Source organism: Struthio camelus, chromosome 3 (assembly GCF_040807025.1).
Source record: "Struthio camelus isolate bStrCam1 chromosome 3, bStrCam1.hap1, whole genome shotgun sequence".
Classification (NCBI taxonomy): domain Eukaryota; kingdom Metazoa; phylum Chordata; class Aves; order Struthioniformes; family Struthionidae; genus Struthio; species Struthio camelus.
Window position 1 is genome coordinate 30,815,128 of NC_090944.1, and position 22,278 is coordinate 30,837,405.

At 37.2% G+C, this 22,278-nt stretch overlaps 1 protein-coding gene across 14 annotated transcripts in view; it reads left to right on the top strand.

Moving 5' to 3' along the window:
- Nucleotides 1–22,278, top strand: part of DLGAP2 (DLG associated protein 2) — a 465,625-nt gene that overhangs the window by 110,495 nt on the left and 332,852 nt on the right. For 2 of the 14 annotated variants that reach the window (XM_068937309.1, XM_068937310.1), the window contains exon 1: nucleotides 3,133–3,191. The exons of 5 other annotated variants lie outside the window; for them this stretch is intronic. In XM_068937309.1, the coding sequence (XP_068793410.1) occupies nucleotides 3,189–3,191 (3 nt within the window). In that variant the 5' untranslated portion in view covers nucleotides 3,133–3,188. Of the gene's footprint in view, nucleotides 1–3,119; nucleotides 3,192–18,707; nucleotides 19,081–22,278 lie in introns of those variants that run through there. 7 more of the 14 variants (XM_068937317.1, XM_068937319.1, XM_009677460.2 and 4 more) reach the window with 6 other exon arrangements.

Sequence of the window (22,278 nt, forward strand, 5' to 3'; positions counted from 1 at the left end):
TGCACCACTGATGCAGATCCCCAGCCCCCCCTTTACCCTGGGGCTTCTACCATGACTCTCCTCTGGACTGCAGCACTTGCAACCAATGCTCAGCCTCTGTGTTTTCCTCCTGAACTCCTGCAAGCCAGATAGACCACGATTACAATTCTTCCTTGAAAGAATGAAAGGGCAATTATAAAAATGTAAGAAGAGCAAAGCATTTATCAGAAGTCTGTGTTTTAAAGTGTGTGTTTGAGATGGTCATAACTAACCTTTTTTCCTCCCCTCCTATGCTATATTACATGTGTTGTCACTGTAACGCAAATTCAGAGAATACATAATGTGTTGAATGCTACACAGTCACAGTGTATTCTTCACTAAGAGTTGAATTCTGAAAGTTTTGTAAGATTGTCTGAGACACTGACTTCAAGAAGGCTAAGCTCAGCAATAGTTACTGGACCCAAATGTTTTTGCTGTTTAGGTCAATCCTTAAGGAAAATCCCATCAAAAAAGTATAATCCTGTTGCCTTTCCTTATGTGAGCTTGGGCTAAGCAGTAGAAACCATGATACATATTTTGATTAATGGTCAGTATGGTAATTCAGAAACAAGTTGTGTTTTATGAAGTAAGGAAGCATACCCATTCATTCGGTAGTTTTTGAATGGTAGGAGGTTCAATGGTGGGAGAAAGATCAAGCTCTTACTATTATTAACACACATAGTATTATATAACGTGCCATTAATTTATGCTTTAATGAGTTTTCAAAATTTCTGTCTTAAAAGCACTATATAGTGAATTTAAGCATACTGACACTAGATTGTTGTTGTTGTTGTTATCTTTTGTGGAACCCCTAGTGTATCGAGCACTGGGAGTCTGTGAATCATAAGCAAACCACTGATTTCCTTCTAGTATCTGAAAAGTCTGTCAATTTATTCTATATTTTTCTCACAAATCTCTGTCTTAATTCTGTATGAAATCATCCACAGTCACCTGGTAGGCAGGAATCAGGTCTCCCAAAGGCTAATTGCTTACTTGGCTGTGTGTTTTGGATCAAGACACTATGGAATTTGATTCCGTAGCTCTTGGAAATATATGGTCTCTCTGAGCATCCATTTTCCCTCTTACAAAATAACGATTAAAAGAATGTATTCACAAAGGTATTATTGTAGGGGTTAAATAATATGTCGAGTAGCTTAACGCAGAAGCACTTTGCATGATTAAGTACTGTTTTAGTTAATTAGTTTAGGAATTTGATCATGTTCTGTGTAGGCTCCTGTAATGGTTCATTTAGAAGAATGCTCTTTAATCTTCCCATGGGAATATACAGGATGCTGCTTCCAGAAGACAGCCAGACTCCTCAACTCAATCCCTCCAAATTAGACAGGAGTCGTTTTTTAGAGAAGTTCAGTTTCTTTGCATCATCTCCTCCTTCAAATAACTAATAACTGAATATGAGTAACTATTGGGTGGCCAATATTATTCTCATTATTCTACAAAAGTATTAATTGGAGGGTTTACGTAAAAATATTGGAGAGGAAATATTGGTGCTGTTCGACAGGACAGCATGCATGAGTGTCCATGATTTGCTTAACTCTCTCCTTGATCCTTAGGACTAATAGCTCACATACCATGTTTTAAAATATACCTGTTATCATACTTGATATTTGGTATACTGAAATAGAGTTTGGAGGATTCTACCAGGTCTTCTCAACTGGTTCATTGCAGCCTGCTTATATCTGTTTTGTGCTAGTTGGAGATGTCAAAGGGGCACAGAGAGTCAGGCCCAATGACTGAATTCCCATCTCTCCTGCAGAAATAAAAACAGTTATAAGTGATTGTGCAGATTTGTACACTTAAACAATAATGGCATGTTTTCCCAAGCTGCTCTTCTCACTGGAAATCGCAGATAAGGCACTCTTTATCAGGGTGTGCAGTGCTGACTGTGATGGGTGTAATGCTAGTAAATAACAGAACGCCAAGAGCAGGAGTGAGGATGGAGCACTGCAGTTCTGCATTCCAGGAGCACAGAGAATTCTCTGGTAAACACACAGATCTGTTCTTCTGTAAATCAAAGACAGAAGTGCAGTCTCTCTACTGGTAAACTCAAAAAAAAACCAAACCCAAATTCACACCAAGCACAGATTTAGGCAGCACTCTTCAATTGTAGGGGGCAAGAGCACAGCTGGATGGAGAAAATAGACTGTTAAGCTTCTCATTGTTTTTGATAAGAAAATCTTGCTTGCCCTTATTTTTCTACTCCTTAAAGAGAGAAGGGAAGAGTGATTTTTTTTCTTGCTACCTTGCAGATGTATCCTTTCTTCCAAACTTTGCAAGACTGCGTATAACCCCAGCATTTAAAGACTCCTGTCTTTCTGGAATTTGTATATTTAACTTTTTGCTCCTTCTTTCTCATCGTTAGTCTCCTTCAAAAATCTGTGTCACTTGAGTTGTGCTCAGGAAGTGCACCACTCCTTGGACTGGTTAATACTTATTAAAACACTTGCTTTGCTGTGGGTAAGCTTTTGTAATATTATAGATTTGTGCCTTTGAGGCCACCATGCTTGCAAATGCCTCAAGTATTTAAGGAATTTTAGCCACAGAGGTAGTTCCCCAATACCTGAAAATCACTGTGATCTAGCTCTAGGCAGGTAGTCACTTCTGAGCCTTTTAGCCTATTCATCTATGCGAACTCAGCTCTACTTTTAGCTCATCTCCACTTTGCATCATTTCATTTGCTCTCATCCTCAGTTGTTAGCTCTCTGCTTGGCGGCTAGCACAATGGAGCCTGATTCCAGATTGTGGCTTCTAGATGCTATGGAAACAGAAATAAATATTTTTAACATTTTTTATATTTCATATTATGTAAGCGCACCAGTAACAATGCATAGCACAGGGTATGCAGTAATTGAATGTACTGTGCAGAGCTTACTCTTTGTTGCTTAGCAATTAAATGTATGCACGTAGCAGCAGCAGCACTGACAAAAATGCTAATAAAAGGTGACAAGTTATATCTCCAGAAAAAATTACACAATTAAGAAAAAAATCTCTGACAAGATACGAGAGCAGCAGCAAATGGTACATACTGATAGATTCTGTCCCTCCTGAAGGCAAGATCTTCAGGTACTGGCCACTAGAGGGGCTGAGATGATGGGAATAGAAAGGATCCACATTTATAGCATGGGCTACAGACACACAATTGTGCAAACATCATGGTAAGGCTTTTTGTTGTTGTTGTTGTTATTGTTCCTTTATTATTTGTACGTATTTTTCTCCGTAAAATGTCTAAGAAACATGTTCTGTTTTCTTTGTTTCATTTTTTCTCCTAGCTGTTCAGGTGTGCAGATTTTTCATAGCATCTGTTTCAACCAAATTTGTGACTTTCCTAGCAGATGCGTGTGTCACAGAGTAAGGTTTTATTTATATAACATGATGCAACCTATCATGTTAATATAAATAGATTTATCTATAAAATTGGTTCTTTAATAATGCTGAACTGCTTCGTTTTTTTTTTTAATTTAGAGCAAGCATGAAGCAGAGGAACTGCATTGTAGTCTGCAGTTCTCAAAAAAGCCCAATATTTAGAGACTCCTCTCTTTGTGGGATTTGTATGTTTAACCTTTTGCTCCTTCTTTCTCTTCGTTAGTCTCCTTCAAAAATCTCTGTCTCTTGGGTCGTGCTCAGGAAGTGCACCACTCCTTGGACTGGTTAATACTTATTAAAACGTTTGCTTTGCTGTGGGTAAACATAGTGGTCAGGACCATTTCAGGGCTTTTGCCAAGCAGTCTTGACACATTATTGCGTTAAATTCTTTTCACTCAATTGAATAAGAGAATTATTTACAGGCTGGAAATAATTGCTGTTACATAGCTTGTTAATGTCTGTGGTATTTAGCAAATATTGCTAGTTATGTGCAGGATTTCAATACTTTTTATTCTAGCAATTCTTTCTTTTTTTCAGAGCTTTCCCTCGTTAGGTTTCTTCTCATCATAGTGCTGATTCTGCAACTGACAATCTGCCTACATAGTGAATTACAGGTTCTGGGCCCAATTTTGATCTATTTATATTATAGTCCAATTTGTTGTAACTGAATGCAAGTACTACGCTGACCATACTTGCTTTCAGTGTTATCTCAAGTGGTGCCAAATCATTAGATAGTCCGTTTGGAGTTCTCTGTTCTTTGCTGAAACTCCTGCGTTTTTTGGTCAAGTGTTGTTGAAAAATAGCGCTGTTTAACAAATAAAAGTAGCCTAACTCATGGCTTGGTTCAGCAATGTCAATTCTCTATCCCTTGTCTTAGAAAAAAGATATTATTGAACCAGGGTTCTGGGTACTGAATCAGTGCAGGTCAGATTGTCTTCTGGGGAAATAAAATGAATCAAGCTTGTTTTAATTCATATACTATACTTCAGAAATAAAAATGAGAGCATACAGTAAAAACAATGATGACAAATCAGAGCATTACTTGTCTTCTCTTCCTGACTTCTTTATGAGTGTATTGATAGAACCGTAACTGAGATAACTCTCTGCACACAAAGCAATGCTGTCATATGATGCAAGCAACAACAAGCTATTTAGTCAGAGAGATTTTCTAGTTAGCCCGTTTTGTGCTCACTAGTTCTTTTCCCCCCTCCTCCCCCCCCCTCCCCGACCCCCCGTTAAGGAGTCTTTTAGCACGCATTGAGCAAGTAGGAATTATTTCGTACAGAGGGAACTGTATCTAGACCCCGAAGTCTTCCTAAGCCAGCTAGAGCAGGGAAATCAGGATGCAAGTTAGAAGTGTGTTGGAAGAGCAACAGATCATTGTGATAAAACATTTTTTGTGCATTTAGTTGTGATCTTTTCAGTGAGATCGTTTGTAGCTTGTTCAGAGCATTGTTTCAAATGTCCTGAAAAGGAAAGATTTGAATCCACTCAGATTATATAAAAAACAAATTTCCCTGATTTTGCTCTGCCCTCTTTCTCCCACTCCACTGAACATTGTCATGGCAAAGTAAGCTTTGGGGGAATCAGTTTGATTTATGAAATACTCTTCTAAGAAGCTGCATTTTGAAAACTATTTCCAAATAAGCATGTGCTATCCAAAAGTAACAAAAATGTTTTATACCCTAGAAAGATTTTTTTAAACATATTTATATATTTCTTCCTTCCCATATTATCCTGCAGTGACATGCAAACATGGTGCGTGCATGTTTGCACATATGTGTGTGCGTTTGAGTGTGTGTATGATGGTAAACAGAAAAGCAAATACTTTATAGAGTTATCTATTCAAGTGTCTGCCTGGAAATACATGCAGCATGTTCTTTTTTAAGTAGCCTCCTCCTGGTAGTACCTTCACTAAGGTTCTCACCAGTTCCCATGTAGTGTTCTGTAAATACTCTGCGAGAATGACTAGCAGGGAGGATGATCTTGCATAACAGGCAGCTGACTAATATAGAACAGGAACATTGATTTACAATGACAGAAATAGTCTCAGCCTCGTTCTGATTTTTGACATTTGAAGTTTTGGGATTACACTCGTGAATATTTCTGTAGTTCAGTTTCCGGAACTCACTATGGGTATTCAGATATTCTGCCATTTTCGGGTGGAGCAAGATAGTCATAAAGCCATTCCAAATATCACAGAGGGTAGGATTTAGTGAGTCATGCATACTACTGACACATAGAGAGCGTTACATTAAATTTATGCAAATACTCTCTACCCTGTACCACTTCTTTAAGTATATAGCTTAATAGACCTCCATATTTTATTTATCTTTCTGAACATGCTACCTTGTCCTCCATATTTTAGTCACCTTCCTGAGCACAGTATCTTGTCCTAAGCTGTTTCTCTCTTTTATCCAACTAGACTAATGCAGAGTTTAGTAAAGGCACTGCCTCCAGAAACTTAGTAATCTAATGGAAGTCTGGTGTCCATCTCTTACCTGCATCTTCCTCAGTTTTGGACCACGTGGGTAAGGACTGGGGCTGGGGAGTGTATTTCTGAGGTACACTAGTGGTGCCACTTCTACGGCCAACTGATTTTTGAGACATTGATTTAAGAGTCAGCGCAGCTCCGACAGAGCAGGACATTGGAAAGTGACAGGACTTGCCTGAGGACTGGTGTGTTGGGGTGTGAAGTCAAGGGACGAAGCTGAGCTCACAAGGTGGGAAAGTCTTTGAGCAAATGTGAGCGCTAATCAGGAGAGCTGCTTAGAAATGGGCTCCAGTGTTTTCATTTGAACGATATCCATCTCTTACTGTGGCTTTTTATACAGATTCAGTGCCATTGAGTAATGCATGGTATTTACAAAAACACATGAGAGTCCCCATGGTGACTGAATTGCTTTGCCACCAGTGAGCTTGCTCTTCATCCTTGATCTTGCACTCTTGTTGCAAAAGACCTCACAAAACTTCAAATACGCTGTCATACATTTACTACATAAGTAGCCATACATTTCTCTTTCTTTGCTACCATAAAAATGTCACTAAAACTAATTTTATTTAGTGTAACAGTGAACTGGATCTGAATTCCTAAACCAGGAAGAAGTCAGGGAAGAAATGGCTGTGTAGTTTCCCAGTTTTAAGCAATGTTTTCTAATACATAAGCCCAGAAAAGAAATCAATATTTTAAGGAATATGCACCTATTAAAAGAAATCTCAGATCTTAGAACTGCAAAATTTGTTGCATCTGCCTCTGTTTATTTAGCTTTGTATTTGTATTGTAAAAATATATACCAAATGAGAAAAGTAAAAAAAAAAAGATTAAAAAGAATAGATTAAGAAAAAAGTAGCCTGCTGTGCAAGAAACCTTGTAGGAGAAGGAGCATTCATTTGTTCTTTTTTTCCTCAAGTCTGTCTTGCTTATAATAATCAGCTCAGCAGTTTTAATCTTAAATTGGTTCACATTTACTGCCTGTGCTTAACTTCCAAAATGCATCATTATGAAAAAAGTAAACTTATTTGACTCTAAATTTTCTTCCTCAGTAACAAACACAATAAGAAAGTGATGAGTAAAATTTAGAACATTGTTGTGTAATAAATGAGTGATCTGAGTAAATGTAGTGCATGGAAAACAAGAATCTCTCCTTCCTGTGCCATTGCTCAGATACACAGCTTGTTTGAATCTAAATTTTTGACCGGAGTAATATTGATTTATAAAAGATGCATATGTGGTGATATATAACTTGTGAACCTGAAAAACAGTAAAGAATAGTAATAATATTGATATACCTAGTTGCCTGTGTGAACAAACCATTATAGGAATACAGACAGTACATTGTAATTAAAAAAAAAATGTAAAATTGTGTAAAATGAAAGCTTTTAAAATCACACTGTGATACGTATTTTGGCCTGGGATTGGGAAAAAGAGGAGTTCAGAGACATCTACTAACAGGTTTTTTTTATTCCTGAGCAGTACAGGAGATTTCTTCTGTGGGAACACGTTGCCATAGAGCCCAAATCAGAGCAATGGCGGGGATGAAGTTAGACTTGCACATTGTCATTTCTGAAGTGTAATATGGTACTCTCAGGATTGCCAGACTCCTTAAAAGCATTAGTATGATGCTGGATATATTTGTTAACTGATCGATAGAAAAGAATAGCTTGTTCTTCTTGCCTTTAAGAAAGCCTTTGCAAGAGAAAGGATTATAAGCATCCTCTTTAATAGTCTCAGATAGCATTTTAAAATATTTTTCTACCTTCATACTAAATAACAATCTTCTGTTCCCTGTTCCCAAGATCTCAGTGGGAAATACTTTGACTGCTTATTTCTTGAGGTAAGGAGTTCACGATCCCTTGGTCTTTGGGATCCATTCACTTCACTGGAAGGAAAATAGCCTTTGATCTGTGGCAGTTTACAGATGTTGTCTAGCAGGCTTGGTGTTGGACACTGTTCCCAGGAAGAGGTAGGTTTTGGGGAGAGCTTGGTGATATTTTCGGCTGCTCGGACTGTGCACAAGGCGCCGCTTGAGGAGGTTTGAGGCGGGCCTCTGTGTTCCCGCTGGAGATGGCTGCCACACGGACCAACAGTTTGGTGGGTTTTTTGGCATACGTGCTGACCTGTGGATAAATAAAAGACGTTGGAGTTGCAATTATGTCATTATAAGAGCTGAAGGAATATTTGCCCTCTAGATGGAGCTGTCCACTTGAAATACAACTGAGTTGACTACAAACATAATGATTAAAGATGAAATCTTTCTACTGGAAGATTCATCGGCAGAGCCCTGTTGCCAGCAGACACCCTACTCAAGCATGGCAGCGGATAATAATTACAGACTTCCCTCTGCCTGTCTTACCCATGTGGGTATTAGAGAATAGGCTGTAGGGCAGATTTCTTTATTGCAGAGACTTGAATCTCTGCTTTCATCACTGGCTATTTTCCACCTAGCTTTCTGTACTTCTTCTTATTCAGTCCTTGCAGCTCACTTTGTCTCTTAGCATCTTCCAGGCCCACAAAGGTTACCATTTCTTCAGCACCTTCATTTTCTCCTTAAATCTATTTGCTAACTGTGTTCTATATGATAATGTCATTTTTATAGCTGAATATTCTTTCTACTGTGTTCTCAGCTGCAGTGTGATTCGGCGCTATATTTGTCGGTGCTTTATGTAAAGTGGGGGCATGCCTTCTGTGTGCTTGTACCTTTTCTCAGAATGCCTTCTGATGCATAATTCATAGGCCAAGTAGTTCATGTGGCCAACTTACAGGCCAGAAGGAATCAGCTGATGCCTGGCTTGGATTAATTTAATCTGAATAAGGTCTATATTTGTCACAAAGGATAATCCCAAATATTGTCACATTATAAGTTATCTTGTTTATGGATTAAGATATTCTATCATGTCTGGTGTGTATCTTGTAATGTTGCAACTGAACCTCTGCGTTAAGCCATATTTAGGGCCAACTACTAGATTCCCGAGAAGGTGGGGCAGTGAATTTTCATTGCGCTGGATATGTGTGTTCCCGAACAGAAGAAAATGTGTTTATGTGCCAACCAGCTTGTAACATATTTTATAAGTAGCATGGTGTGACATACTTAATAGTTACGATACATAGGTCACTTTAATTTTTTGGCATTTCTCCCAGGAAAGAAGACAGGAACACAAATAAGTAGGCAACAGTAACAGAAAACAGCTTAAAAGCCATAGAGTATCACTCTACCAATAAATACTAGCCTTTCAGTTTACTCCTTTTCCACAGTTACTCAGCTTTTATAAACTGCCACTAAACTGCTATTCTGTTTTGGTGGAACCCAGATACCGGTGTGTTTAGTAAGATTTCATCAGGAGGAGAACCTATTTCACATTTTCATTTATATTGAAAAAATCTTAGCAGAGAGTTATTTGATACTATTTAAACCAGTTTGAGTCTCTGACTTGCACAGATATTGATGACTCCTACTGAAGACAGGATGTATTTGCCTTGTGACATGTTTGTCCTTGAAAGTTGGAGGTTTCAGGAAGTAGATTAAACTGTTTTAAACCAGTAGCTGAGCCCTTTGAACTTGTAGGAAGTAGTTTCCTCCCCATTCTTAAATGTATGTAAGTGGCATGAATAGAACTTATGCATCAAAAAGTGACCATTGCAGATTTATTGTTTCTTGTGACACTTAATGCATTGCCTAGAGTCTATAATTCTGAAAACTGGGGATTATAGGAAAAGTCTTTTTTTTTCCCGTTGAGTTAAAAATTAATGGTGTGGGAGAGGGTATAAGTTGTTGCAGTTTGGAAATATGATCAGAATATACCCTACCAGCTCAACATCAAATGAAATTTGCATTTCTATGTTTTAAGAAGGTGAGTATGATTCTGGAAGAGCTCCATTTATGACTTTTTGGGATGTTGTTAGTATTTCAGGCTGGCAATACTAGAAAGGATTACGTGGAGTTGGGTGCTAAAGGGAATACATATGCTGCCTCAGAGGCAAAAAATAAGCCACTGAAATCATTGCTCCTTTAAAAACTATAACTGTAGTTCAGTATGATTCCTGCTGATGGTTTCAAATATTCTACCTACGTGTCCTGTTCCCAGTGAGCACTCTGGTATTGCTCAAAAGGAGGGAAAAGGTTTTCAGTAAAACCTTCTCAAAGGACCTCATTGAGGATGTGAGGAGTAATTTTAACAACTTTCATCTAAAGGGATCATCAGTAAAATCAGATAGAGGGAAAATGAAAGGAAATGGCTGCCCTCCTAAAGGGTGCATTGATCTGCCTCTGTCACAGATGTCCCCTGATGATTAAGAGCAATTAGCTGTAAGGAGGCAAAGAAAGAGGGAATGTGTTACTTAGATACAGGGAAGTAGGGACTCTTGGTCAGGCAGGTTTTCAGAATAACAGGCAATAGCAGCAAGCAAAACCACCTGGCGTACTGGGAGGAACTGTAGTAGCAAAGCTACTTGCAGTAAAAGAAGAAAAGAAATGGTTTTTAGTACCTGTGAAGGACTCAGGCACTGGACACAGGAAGAGGAGTTTTATGGTATACAAAGTGACTGTGAAGACAGAAAAATATTAGAAGGGTTATCCACTTTGGTATTTATGTAAGAATTCTCAAAGGAAGTATCATGCTATAAAATAAAGCAGAGCAAAAAAATAGTTTTATGTGTAGCTATTTGTTATTACAACAGACAATTAGGGAAGACCAACTTTTTATTTTCTTAGAAATGGAAAGACTTACGATAGTACTACGTGTGTTCGTCTGAGTTTGGCTTGCTAAATGTGCTGGCATTCGGCTTTGCCCTGGCCAACAGCAGAGCTGTTCCTCCTACGGTGCTGAAATTTTATCTAATGAAGCGTTTCCATTGCAAGGTTTCTGGTGCAATAATTTTCCCTATAAACAGATATGTAATAATATATTTCAGTTAAGGGCCTAAGCTGAAAAAGATAAAAGCAACACAGCTAAAAGACTTATAAACCACAGAGATTTTTTTTTTTCTGTCTGAATAATTTTGGTGCATTTGGTGAATTTTAATGCTTATGGAAATGAAAGATTTTATTGGACGCAAAGCAAGTGTAGGCAGTAACCATAGTGACTTCTACACATACAAGCTTTGCCAACGTGCTTCAGTTCTAGTCCTCAAAATCCTAGTTATCAAACATTGGTAGGTTCTTTTTGGGCAAGTTTGAAGAACAGCTGATGCAGGGGGTTATTGTCCTTTCCCTAAAGGACTAGAATCACGGAGGCACAACAGTGTTGTGCTAAGTTTCTCACTGAGGTGCAATCTAAATTATCAAAGCGTTAAAGGTTGCCATGGTATATATTAATATTATTGCTGATGCTTTTCCTTTGTGCACTGGCAGGATTAAATAATCTATCAGAGATACCCACATTTTTGTCATATCATTCTCTGGCCCCTAGCCACACTTAAAGAAGAGCCAGCTGACAGATGTACTGTAATATGCTTCTCTGAGCTATTGCTGGAGTATTTTACTTGTTATTACATGCTGCTATTAATGAATCGTCTTGCACCTATTGTCTTTCTGCAAGAAACAAGAAACTTAAGAGAAATAGTCTATTGAAAGCATGCTTCTACTATTTTGTTTGTTAGAAATAACTTCACTATTTTTAGTAGCCCTGCTAAACAGTACTTTCACTGTACATTTTACCAATACTTATGCTAGAAGCCTCTGGATTTATTCAAGCTAAAAAATGGATTAAAAGTGCCAGCTTGAGAAGTTTGTTTCAGGGTGGGAACAAGGTTCTCTGAAATGGAAATGGAGGCTAATAGAGGAGGAGGGAGGTCTAAGTGCTGTTATATGAAATTATTGTATATTTGAATACTAAATATTGTAATGCTGAATATTGTAAATAATTCCGTTGAAGTATTCTAGAGGTTTACCTAGCAGTTTACCTAGCCATTATTATGCATATTTTTCCCTCAAGAGGAAGCATTAAATATAATTCAATTTAATTTCTAAAATAAAATGCAGAGACCTTGATAAAGTTAGTCTTTTAAATATTATGATATGTCAACATACGCTAGCCGTTATGTTGATGTTTGTAATACACGTAGCTGTTTAACTTGCTGCTTTAAATTAACATGTAAAATTGAATAGAATTTCCATGACAGTATATTTTTACTGCATGTTCTGGGATCCAGTGCACCACTTTTTCACCCATTACCATGGTAGGGCTTTTTTGGTACCTAGCTCATGTTTGGTGCGAGGGAGAACTCACTTAAGCACTGCAGGTTTGTCAGCCTTTGAAAAGCTTACCAGTGATATGGTGATACTTTAGAGTTTAATTTTCAAATTCATAGGGGATGAAAACAGTATATTGTTAAGCTGTTGCACGTACTCATTACTAAGTAGGGCCTCAGAAGAACAGCTGTTCAAGAGGGCTTTGTAAAATGGATAGTAAGAAGCAGTCCTTGCCATGAAGACCTTTCCACTTATTTAAAGAAAACGAAAAGGCTGGTCTCCTGATTCTGTTTCAAGAGAATGTAGCAAGGCATTGGTGTTTGAACTCAGTTTTCTTGAGGTTTAATCTGCTGTCTGAGATGCTCAAAAACAGCAACAAAGAATAGCAAGCTGCATACTTTTTCCTTAAGAGCTAAATTGTTTCATCTCGCTTAACAAATGTATTGATTGACTTTATCAAGTCTGTAATAGTTCTCAGTTTATGAGCTGTGATGCCTGGAAATGGATTAGTGCCAGTGCCTGTGATGAGATATGGCCAGAAGATGACTATTTTGTCTCATGGCAGCTTTTGAGGTTACAGAATGTGACTTTATTTCATCCTCAGAACAAAGTTTGTCATCTCGGATCTCTGTATATCAGCCTGAATGAGGAACTGGACATGATGTTCATCACCACAACGTGTTTCAACTTGAAAAGGCCGAAACTCTCCAGCTGTTGCAGCCCAGTGCACATTTCATACTTGAGTTTATATAGTAATCATATTTGCATACTGGAGATGCAAAGCAAAGATTACGAGCAGCAGAGGTTGGTTTACTTTAGGACAATCAAGATTAGATTATTATTAGCAAATGGCCATGAAATGTTAATGAGAACTTGTAGCCTGTCTAACATTTATGACTGTATTTAAGAGACAGTGCTTCCACATATGAACCCCACATGTGTGGAGGTGCGTCTTGGGCTCACAGGCCCCTGGCAAAGCTTTCTAGCTATCTGCACCCACTGACATTTGTCTCTCTTCTCCTTCTCATCAAAATCTTCTTTATCTACTTTTGCTTTTTCCTGGTCCCTTTTCCTTGGTTTCTTATAAAAAGCTAATTTGCTATTTTTCACGTTCCCTGAGCTAAAACCTCAGATCGTCCTTTTCTCTTCAAGCAGAAGTTTGGCTTATATTGTAAGTGAACGATTCCTTTTTCTAATTCTTTTCCTTTTTTAAGACATACAAATTATTAAACTCAATAAAGCAATTATAGGAAATCTTATCAGCCATGATTTCCAGTAACTCAGATTCCATAATTTAGATTTTTTTTTTTCCTGGCTTCAAACTGTATAAACAGGAGCTTGGTCCTGGTAGTTTCACTACTTACCAATATTGTAGATCTTAGTTCTAGTACCTGGCAAGAGCCTCCATGGCTTAGCATAACGAGTAGCAAGCTTTTTGCAGTAGAAATCTCATACATCTGGAAAAGATGTTTACCTGTGTTCATATTTCTTAATACTCACCTTAGTGCAAACTAATCTTGATTCTTTACAGTGCTTTGTGTTCACCTCTGCAAACATGCAAGTTTAAGACCTAACTAACACCATGCATTTAAGACCTAAAACCTCAAACCTAGGCATTCCAGCCTATGCCTTTGTTATCTTCACATTTCATTATTATAGTTTGTGATCACTAAAGTCAAGCGTGAAGAGGGAGACTCCAGCTTTGGAGAAGACAGCTGGCATGAGCATGTCGTAAGCCTACACTCGTGCCCTGTTGTTATTCTCTGAAATGCTCTGCGTGTAAGGGGGGTATTGATCGTGTGTACAAAGGGACAGTGCAACTGTCCCCTTCAAGGAATACTAGGTTCTGCATTGTGTCAAGGGAGAACAGATTCCTAGGTGTGAGATTTAGCCAGAACGTGATCATCCTTACATCATCTTCAAATCTTTCCTCTTTTCTATACTTTTTCCATCATTCCCAGAATAATTTCTTAATAACAGCCTCTTTAATTTTGTCATAAAGTCTACTGTTCATCTTTCAGGACATCAGGAGTGCATAAAATCCTAAAACAGATAGGAAAACATTGTCTTTTTAGTCTATTCAAACTTAGACATCCTTTCCCCCTCCAGAAAAAAGAAAGAAACTTCGGAGTGCAGGTGAAAGAGCTGTGCTTGTGATGTGACATAGATCAGAAAACAGAAAGTTAGGGTGATAAGAGCCTGTCATTTGTCACAAGTCACTTGCACCTGTTTTTATTTGAAAAAATAGAGGCTCAGAAAGTCCACTGGCAATGCTGACATTCTCAGACCAGTGCTTTCTGAGGCAATGTTACCTGAGAAAGATATTTGTAAGTTTGATAAAAATAATGCCCTCGTTACAAAGCCTGTTAAAATGTAGAATTGCAAAGTGGAGACAGTTCTCAGTGCCTATAAACTTACAAGTCATCACAGGGAAGGCAGGTGTTCACTGTTTATTTTTCTTTTCCAATAATCACTTTGAGGTACCAAGTTCTTGAGTACATTCTGAAAATACTACTGCAATGAAAAGGGTGAGAAACTCTGAAAAGGAGAAAAGAAAAGGTAGGCTATTAAGAGCCTCTAAATTAAGCCCTCCGGAGTTGTTGGTAAGATAGAAAAATTGACCTGTTTCATCATCTTTAATAGAAAGTATTTGTGGTCTATTTCTTGTGTTATTATTGGTATATGGCCTCAGTATGGTCTTTCTCTTTCCGTTGTTATTGTTGCCATTCTTCAACACTTGCGTTGCAGGCTAGCCAGAAGTATATTTTTAAAATCCTGCTTCCAAATGAGTGAGGGACAGCCTCGCAGACCAGTCCTGCTCACAGTGGCATCTTCTACCTTGGCAGTAATAGAGGAATATAAAGAATTTCTGACATCCTAACCTGCAATAACCCTCTTTTTACATGGCACAGGCTTATGAGCATACCATAGCTGTGCTGGTCGTTGTTAGGACCATTCTGTAACTTTGATCTGCAGCGGAGAAAACTGTCTCTCCATAAATTATCTGCCTGCTAATGATAATGTTTGTCAGAATAGTTATAATATATAGACTATATGTGTGTGTATATATGTAGTCTATATATATATATAGACTAAGTATATAGTCTCTCTATATATAGACTAACTATATATGTAGACTAACTATATAGATATTAGTTATAATATATAGAGAATGCCAGTTCTAAAAGAATTATACTTGTAGGAGATGAGGATGCAGTCTTCTTAGCAGCTGACCTTTGGCTCTTTCTAGTAGGCATCCTGTAGTATGGAAGTCTGTGGCAGAAGACGGTATTTGGTCCTGGTTTATATTGAGCTGCATTTTGCACAGCCTCTCGGGCCGTAAATGTTTCAACGGAGCTCCCTTTCAAAGCAGTGAGGAGTTGCACTGAACATACAGGGACTTAGTAATGTGCACTGCAGTTCTTAGTTTCAAATGGAGAAACTCATTAGACAACTTTTTATCCATTCCTTCCAATCTCCTAAGCCATGGTGGTATTTTAGGAGGGTCACTAAATGCAAACCATGGTAGACCCTGTCAATCAAAAATGGCCTAACAGGGCTTTGAAAAACAAGGTGAGGTGCCCTTAAAATTTTTAATATTTCTGCTCTCCATTATTTTAATATTCATATGGAGATGAAAATAATATATTTTCCCATCAGAACTTGTCACTTTCTATTTGCTAGATATTTTTTATACCTGTATTTCTAATGGAATGTGAAATTAAAATGAACATTCATGTTTTCTTTGTGACACCAGCACTGCAATTGGTGGTATACAGAAGAGCTTATGAACAAAGTTTTCTTCCTGATTATTTTGGCTGTAAAATAATCATTTATTGTGATTATTATTGTTAAGAATCTATTTAGATCTGATATTGGCCATAGATACATCTAGCTTTTTGTTGGGAGTAATAGGATTTTGACAAGTAATTAAAAACTTGCAGATTGTTCTTCAGCATCATTATTATATTATGCCAAATTGCATTTGGCCATAAGAGGCTGAAAATCCCCTTTGGAGTTTTCTGTGATCTTGCTGAAAAGGAATAGTGATGAATTTCAGAGGGATTTAAATAAAAATCTTTGCTTAAGCACAGCTATGTGCTTAATTTTGCTGTTTGTTTGGTGTAGAAATGAGTGGAGGTGCAAGTTCTTGTAAGGTTTTTCTTTGTCATAGTTTGCATGTTCCTTGTTAATAAGCACAAACAAGAGGTGACCTTTGTATCACCCTTAAAGGAAGCATCACACAATGGTTCTCCTACTCTGCTCCTGAAAAAGGATGTCATATGAGAATTCATCTTTTTTTTGGTACTTTCCCATCCTCCTCTGCATGGGAAAGCTGTGTGTGCTCTAAGCTCCTCGCTGTGTGCTGTGGTAGGCTCAAAAGGTTAACGCAGAGTGGGGACATCCTTTTGCTCAGGTGTTGAAAAAGATCCTGTGTTAAAAAAGTGTGTTTTCCTACTGTGTCCTGGAACATCCTTAAAAGTCTTCTTACATTACCAAGAAGATCTGACATTATTTGGGCTTTTCCCAAGGCAAGCCTAAGTTTGATGGAGCAGTGATGAATATTAATTTTAGCTATTTTCTGCCCTTTCTTTCCTAATTCCCACTTCATCATCTTTTATCTAGCCAAGAGAGAAACTTCTAGACCGTGGATCACTATTACACTCACACATGCTTCCAATTTCTGTTTCTTTTATTGTCTTTATCTTTTGTCATGGAAACATGGAAAATATTTATGCCATCTGGGCACACAGAGTATATGAATTTCTACTTTCACCCAGTACTAAAGTGAAAGGGATACGCTCCCCAAAATCAAACCTGTATTTATGTCATTGCCTAGACAGCAAATCTACAGAGGTCAGCAAACATTATCTTGAAGGTGAGCAAAGTCAGGAGAGAGGGGGAAGGAAAGCACTTGCTCACGTCTAAACAACTATTCAGTGCTCTGAAATGTGTTTCTCTGTTGATTTCAGCCTCCGTTGAAGGAGTTCTTCTCTTTATGGTGTTTTTAGGAAATCCACTGACTTTTCTGCCTTGACAGCATAGCTGTCTCTTGGAGCCATGGATGCTGTGACAGGAAAGCTTGAATTCTACTTTCATCCCATCTAGGTGTGATGCGAGTCTCTGAGGTAGTAGTAGTCTCTGAAAGAGGCTGGGACCTATTGCTGTTGTTAATAATATTTGCACCACTTGTCTTTGGGATCCTCTTTATGTGTAAGACAGAAATTTAGTAAAGGGTGGTCCCTTTTTATGAACTAAAAGGAAGATACAACAAGATACAACAGTGGAGGAGCTGTTTTTTGCAAAGTGGCCTGTACTGTGATGGAACTACGTAAGTGGAAATATATGTAAAGTCACTTCAGTTTTTGTGTTTTTAAGCATTAACGTTTCCCACCCCGAAACCTCAGCTTGACCAGAGTTCTAGTGAGCATTATTCAAATGCTAATGTGGATGGATCCTAATGTTATGCCTTTCTGTTTATTTATTAAAAAGGAGTTGTTTAAATGCAGCTCAGTCTGTCCAAAGCAGGACTATGTTAACCGTGGTTTTGGGAGATCCTATGGGAAAACGCCCCCAGACCTCTATCATTCTTTGAAACTGAGGACCTTCTTTTGAAACTCTTAACCAATTTCTGCCTAGAAAAATATTAAATATGACATTCTCAATCAATTCATTTTAGCCACAAAGGAAAACGGAGCTCCTTGGGAAAAGAGTGAGGAAGCAGGGGAACCTTGTATCACCACTTCTTTAGCTCTCCTCAGATCTCAGTGTGTTAAAGGAAGGAGACAGCAACTGATTTCAGCTAGCGGTGACTACCATAAGATTTCTCAAATATATATATCTAATGGAATGATTTTTTTTAAGAAAACACCGATCTGAGAAATACTCAGGTGCAATTAGACCATGGAGCAAACCCACTGATTTCAAACTGTAAGGATATTTTGCTACAAAGCTTGTATTCCAAGCTATTGTAGCAAGCAGTTGCTAATTCTGAAAATATTCCATATGAGTGGACTAATTTGTGCATCTTCAAAGTGTTCAGTCTTTTTGCTGTCAATGTGTATTTTGCAATTGCAAGAGAAGAGGATATAAAGTATCTAGTATTTGTTAGAAAGAAACTGAAAACTACACTCCTTAAATGAGAGTGATTTCGTTCCTATCTACGAGCATCCTTGTGAGTGCACGAGGCATTTGAAAAGGTGCCATTGCTACGTGGTTACGGCTTATTTGTCTTTGCTACCTCTCTAGAAATGTTTTTTTTTTTTTTTCCTAAATGAGCTCCACCAGTTAGGTTTAGTATTTCTCTTCATTTTCAGCCTTTTAGATGATTATGCAGGATTCATGATATCACATCAGCAGAAGCTGCTGTAGATTGATGGGACCTCATCAACCACCCTGCCCACTCAATATTATAAAGATTTGTGTCGTCAGTGGTCATGACGTTTAGTAGGAAATTGCCCATTTATGGATACTAGAGCAAATGATATCATCACAATAGGTGGCTCCTGTCTAAATAGGATCATTTGTGAAATGAGATTACAGGCATTTATCTGGGAAACAGGAGACAGAGGCACCTGCTTTATATAATTGATATCCTGGGGAATTATTGTGTACAGTAATCAAGAAAAATCTTCATTTCTAATTCTATTATGTGAGAAAAAAATCCTTTTTTTTTTCCTGCCTGCACAAAACAAACCCCACTTCCACATGGAATAAGCTCCAGACCATGTTTTCTATTATGCTTGAATATATGGGACATGCATTGCAATCCTATGCTTGCCACACTGCTGCAGTATACTTGTTTTGCAGAGCTCTGTAGCAGGCTAGTCAAAGCTGTGACTAACCAGACCCTTGGATACATACTCTAATCTCTGGCCTTTATTTTTACAATGAATTTGATTTGTTCATTGATTGTACATTTTTTCTGATTTGTGAGAAGCCTCATGCTCTGTATTTGGATGCTGACTGCAATACAACAATAGTCTTTAATACGGTAAGTCAAAGATGACTCATTTCTTACTCTCATGCCTTCAATTTGTACTTTCTACAGCACCATATCATCAGGTAGAAAATTATGTGTTAATTATGTGTTAAAGTAGTTAATTTTCAACAGATGCTCTTCCCCTCCCTCCCCCCAGTACTTTGCACCATATTTTTTTTCCTCCCCATAAAAGCAATAGGTTTGAACTGTCTTTAAGTAAAATGCTCTTGCACTATTATTTTTGATAATATTGCCAGTATTTTGTCATATTCTTTAATATCAATAAACAAAAACAAAAATATACCATGTACACAAATTTGGAACTTAACATGTGATGTTAAAATAAGATAAGTTCAGTTCAATATTAACGTTTACTACAGTGAACACAATCTGAAAGGCAAGAATCTTTTGGAGATTTACACTTTGGATAAAGTAGAAGGGCTTCAGTTTTCATTTGAGAATGAGTACAGTCAGCCACCTACAGTTACAAGAGCCTTTATTTTAAGTGAAAGCAGTGGGGAGAAAATGTCTTACAAAAAGACAGTTTTCTTTGTAATGCAGCGTGCAGAAGAATATTCAGTAGTACCTCTCAGCAAGTGCACTAAATGAGATAAAAGCAGAAAAAAGAATTAGTAGCTGCACAGTGGTAGCTTTACATTGCAGAAACATTGCAAGCAAAAATGCTATGAAAACAGAGATATTCTTTAATAAGCTTTTAAAACAGTGCTATCATCACACTCATAATATGCACTCTTTCAAGTAGCTAACTTTTTAATTGTACAGTAAGGGTTAAGATTTAGTCTAAGAATTTTTCAGAGAAACGTACAGTTGAGCAGAGGTCTGGAGGATCACTGGGTTACTAGGTCTCCTTTAGTGAGATTCATTCAGTTCTGGCTTTAGAACTGGGCAACTTTGTAGCAAGTGAACAGCGCTCAGATGGATTGAAACATTTGGATTTTCTCTCTCTTTTTTTCTCCCCCCTCTCATGTCTGAAACTTTTCAATGGTAGTTTTTATTTTCCACAGGTATTAGTCCTTCTAATTACGATATGCCTATCAAAAAAAAAAAAAAAAAAGCCTGTATTTGCCAGTATAGACTGTTTCCAATGGTCAAGTAAAATAGTTCACTTTTAAAAACTTTATTCAGAAAATAGCCAAAAGAGGGGGAAAAAGTGAGGTCTGTATGAAATAAGAAGAAAGATATGGGCTGACTGTCATCTAGTCACAAGTTTTATTACTGTAGGTTTTTCATATCTACTGAGAAATTTTAAGGTTTGATTTCTGTATTATCAATGCGATTATTTTGCAGACATGCATTAATATCAGCTCTTGCATTTGCTCATAAGCTGTTCATGAATCCATATCTGTCATGTTTTCCTGCCATTTCAGACAGCCTACACTCCTCCTTATTTAGCAACAAGTGATCAACGTGATCACTTAGTGCCCAGTGCAGTACATTTTAAAATGTATGTATGTTCTGAAATATAAAAACAATTAAATAATATTTACTAGGTTTATAAAATTTGCGTGTTTAGCAAAGTTTGTGACTGCAGGCATCCAGGTCTGTATTAAACATGCTATTTTAAAATGCTAGAAGGCAAGTGACAGTACCTCAGCTCATAAGCATATTAAACAGTAGCATACCGCCAGGCATTGTCCTTTGCTTTTACAAGTAACCCACAGAGTGATGGCTATTTTTGTCTAAAAATTGCAGAACTAAGTCTACTTAATATATTTCATGGAAGTTATTTCACTGTAAATGACTCTTAAAGTGATCTAGAAAAATGAAGACATTTCCATAGCTTTCATTTAAGCACGTTAAGCAAAAGCTATAGGAAAGTGGCATATACTCAATGTAGAGGCCAAATTGCATGCTCTATAATTCAGTCATACAACTGTTACATAGCTTAGCTGATCAAATTTTAAATAGCAAGTGATTTGTAGCATGCATCTTTTAGAGGATAAGTGTGGACAAATGATACTGCAGTCATTGCTTTTCATAGTCCACCTACAATGAATTTTTTTTTTTAATGTTGTTAATAGTTCTATATCAATTTTGCCACTGCCTTATAATTTTCCATTGAAGGAGAGCAAATTTTGACAGAAGCTTTTTAAAAATAATAACATAATTTACAAATAATAAGAAAGAAAATCATCATAATTACAGTAATAATTATGCTGAAGGATCTATAAATAAAAGTATTTCATCCATTATGTTTAAAACAGTACCTTCATATACTAATTGAATTTAACAAATATAGGGAAGGAGGAGTGACCATAGCACAGAGCATACAATGCTCCACTTTTGCTTTATCTAATAAGTTTTTAAATTGTATATCCAGGAGTCACAAAACTATGTAATATAGATTACATCATATTAGTCATGCTCCATAAATATTCCTTTTGATATTATTTGTAGCAGTCTTATATTGCCTGTATGTTAGAAATCTTAGCCATATTTTTCTGAAAACTTTCTGATCTCTATGCTTGGAATTTACATTCTTATACACTTAGTATTATGCTCTTAGCTTAATCATTGCAATACGTTTGTATAGTTAATAATTAAATTCTACATTTTTTAGAAGAATGGCTGGAATTTGAGCTGGAATATATCAGGGAAAAAATCAAGAGTAACTGCACTTACGTACATTGAAGTTTCATGAGTATAGGATAAATGAGATCAGATAGATGTCTCCAATACCCTCTTGTGATGTGAATATTAAGGTAGCTAAAGTGTGCACACAAAAGAAAATATGTGGGATCTACATTTCTATGTTCTCTAGTTGCTATCAGAAGTAAAACCCTGGTAAAATATTTGAATAGTAAGGAAAATCAGGTGGCTTTTTACACTCAGTTTAAAAGGAAGTTATGTTCACTGATAAGAGTTCAGTATGGTGAAGGATCTGCCAGCCTCATTTGCTTTGAATAACACGGGCAATACTTTTTTTTTTCTTTTTTTTTTTTCTTTATGCACTTCAAGTGCTGCCCAAGGTCAGTGCAAAAGGGTGGAGTATGTAGGAGACCGCACATCCTTGACTAGAGAGCCCATAGCTAAACCAAATTGGATTGCTTTTAGTTTTTCATTGTGTAGTATAAAATATTCATATTTTAGGAAAGATTTGCATTCATTGGTCCAATATGAATTATATCTGCTATATAACTTAATTGTCTTTGACAGATACACTTGGAAAATTGATATTAAAACCTGAAA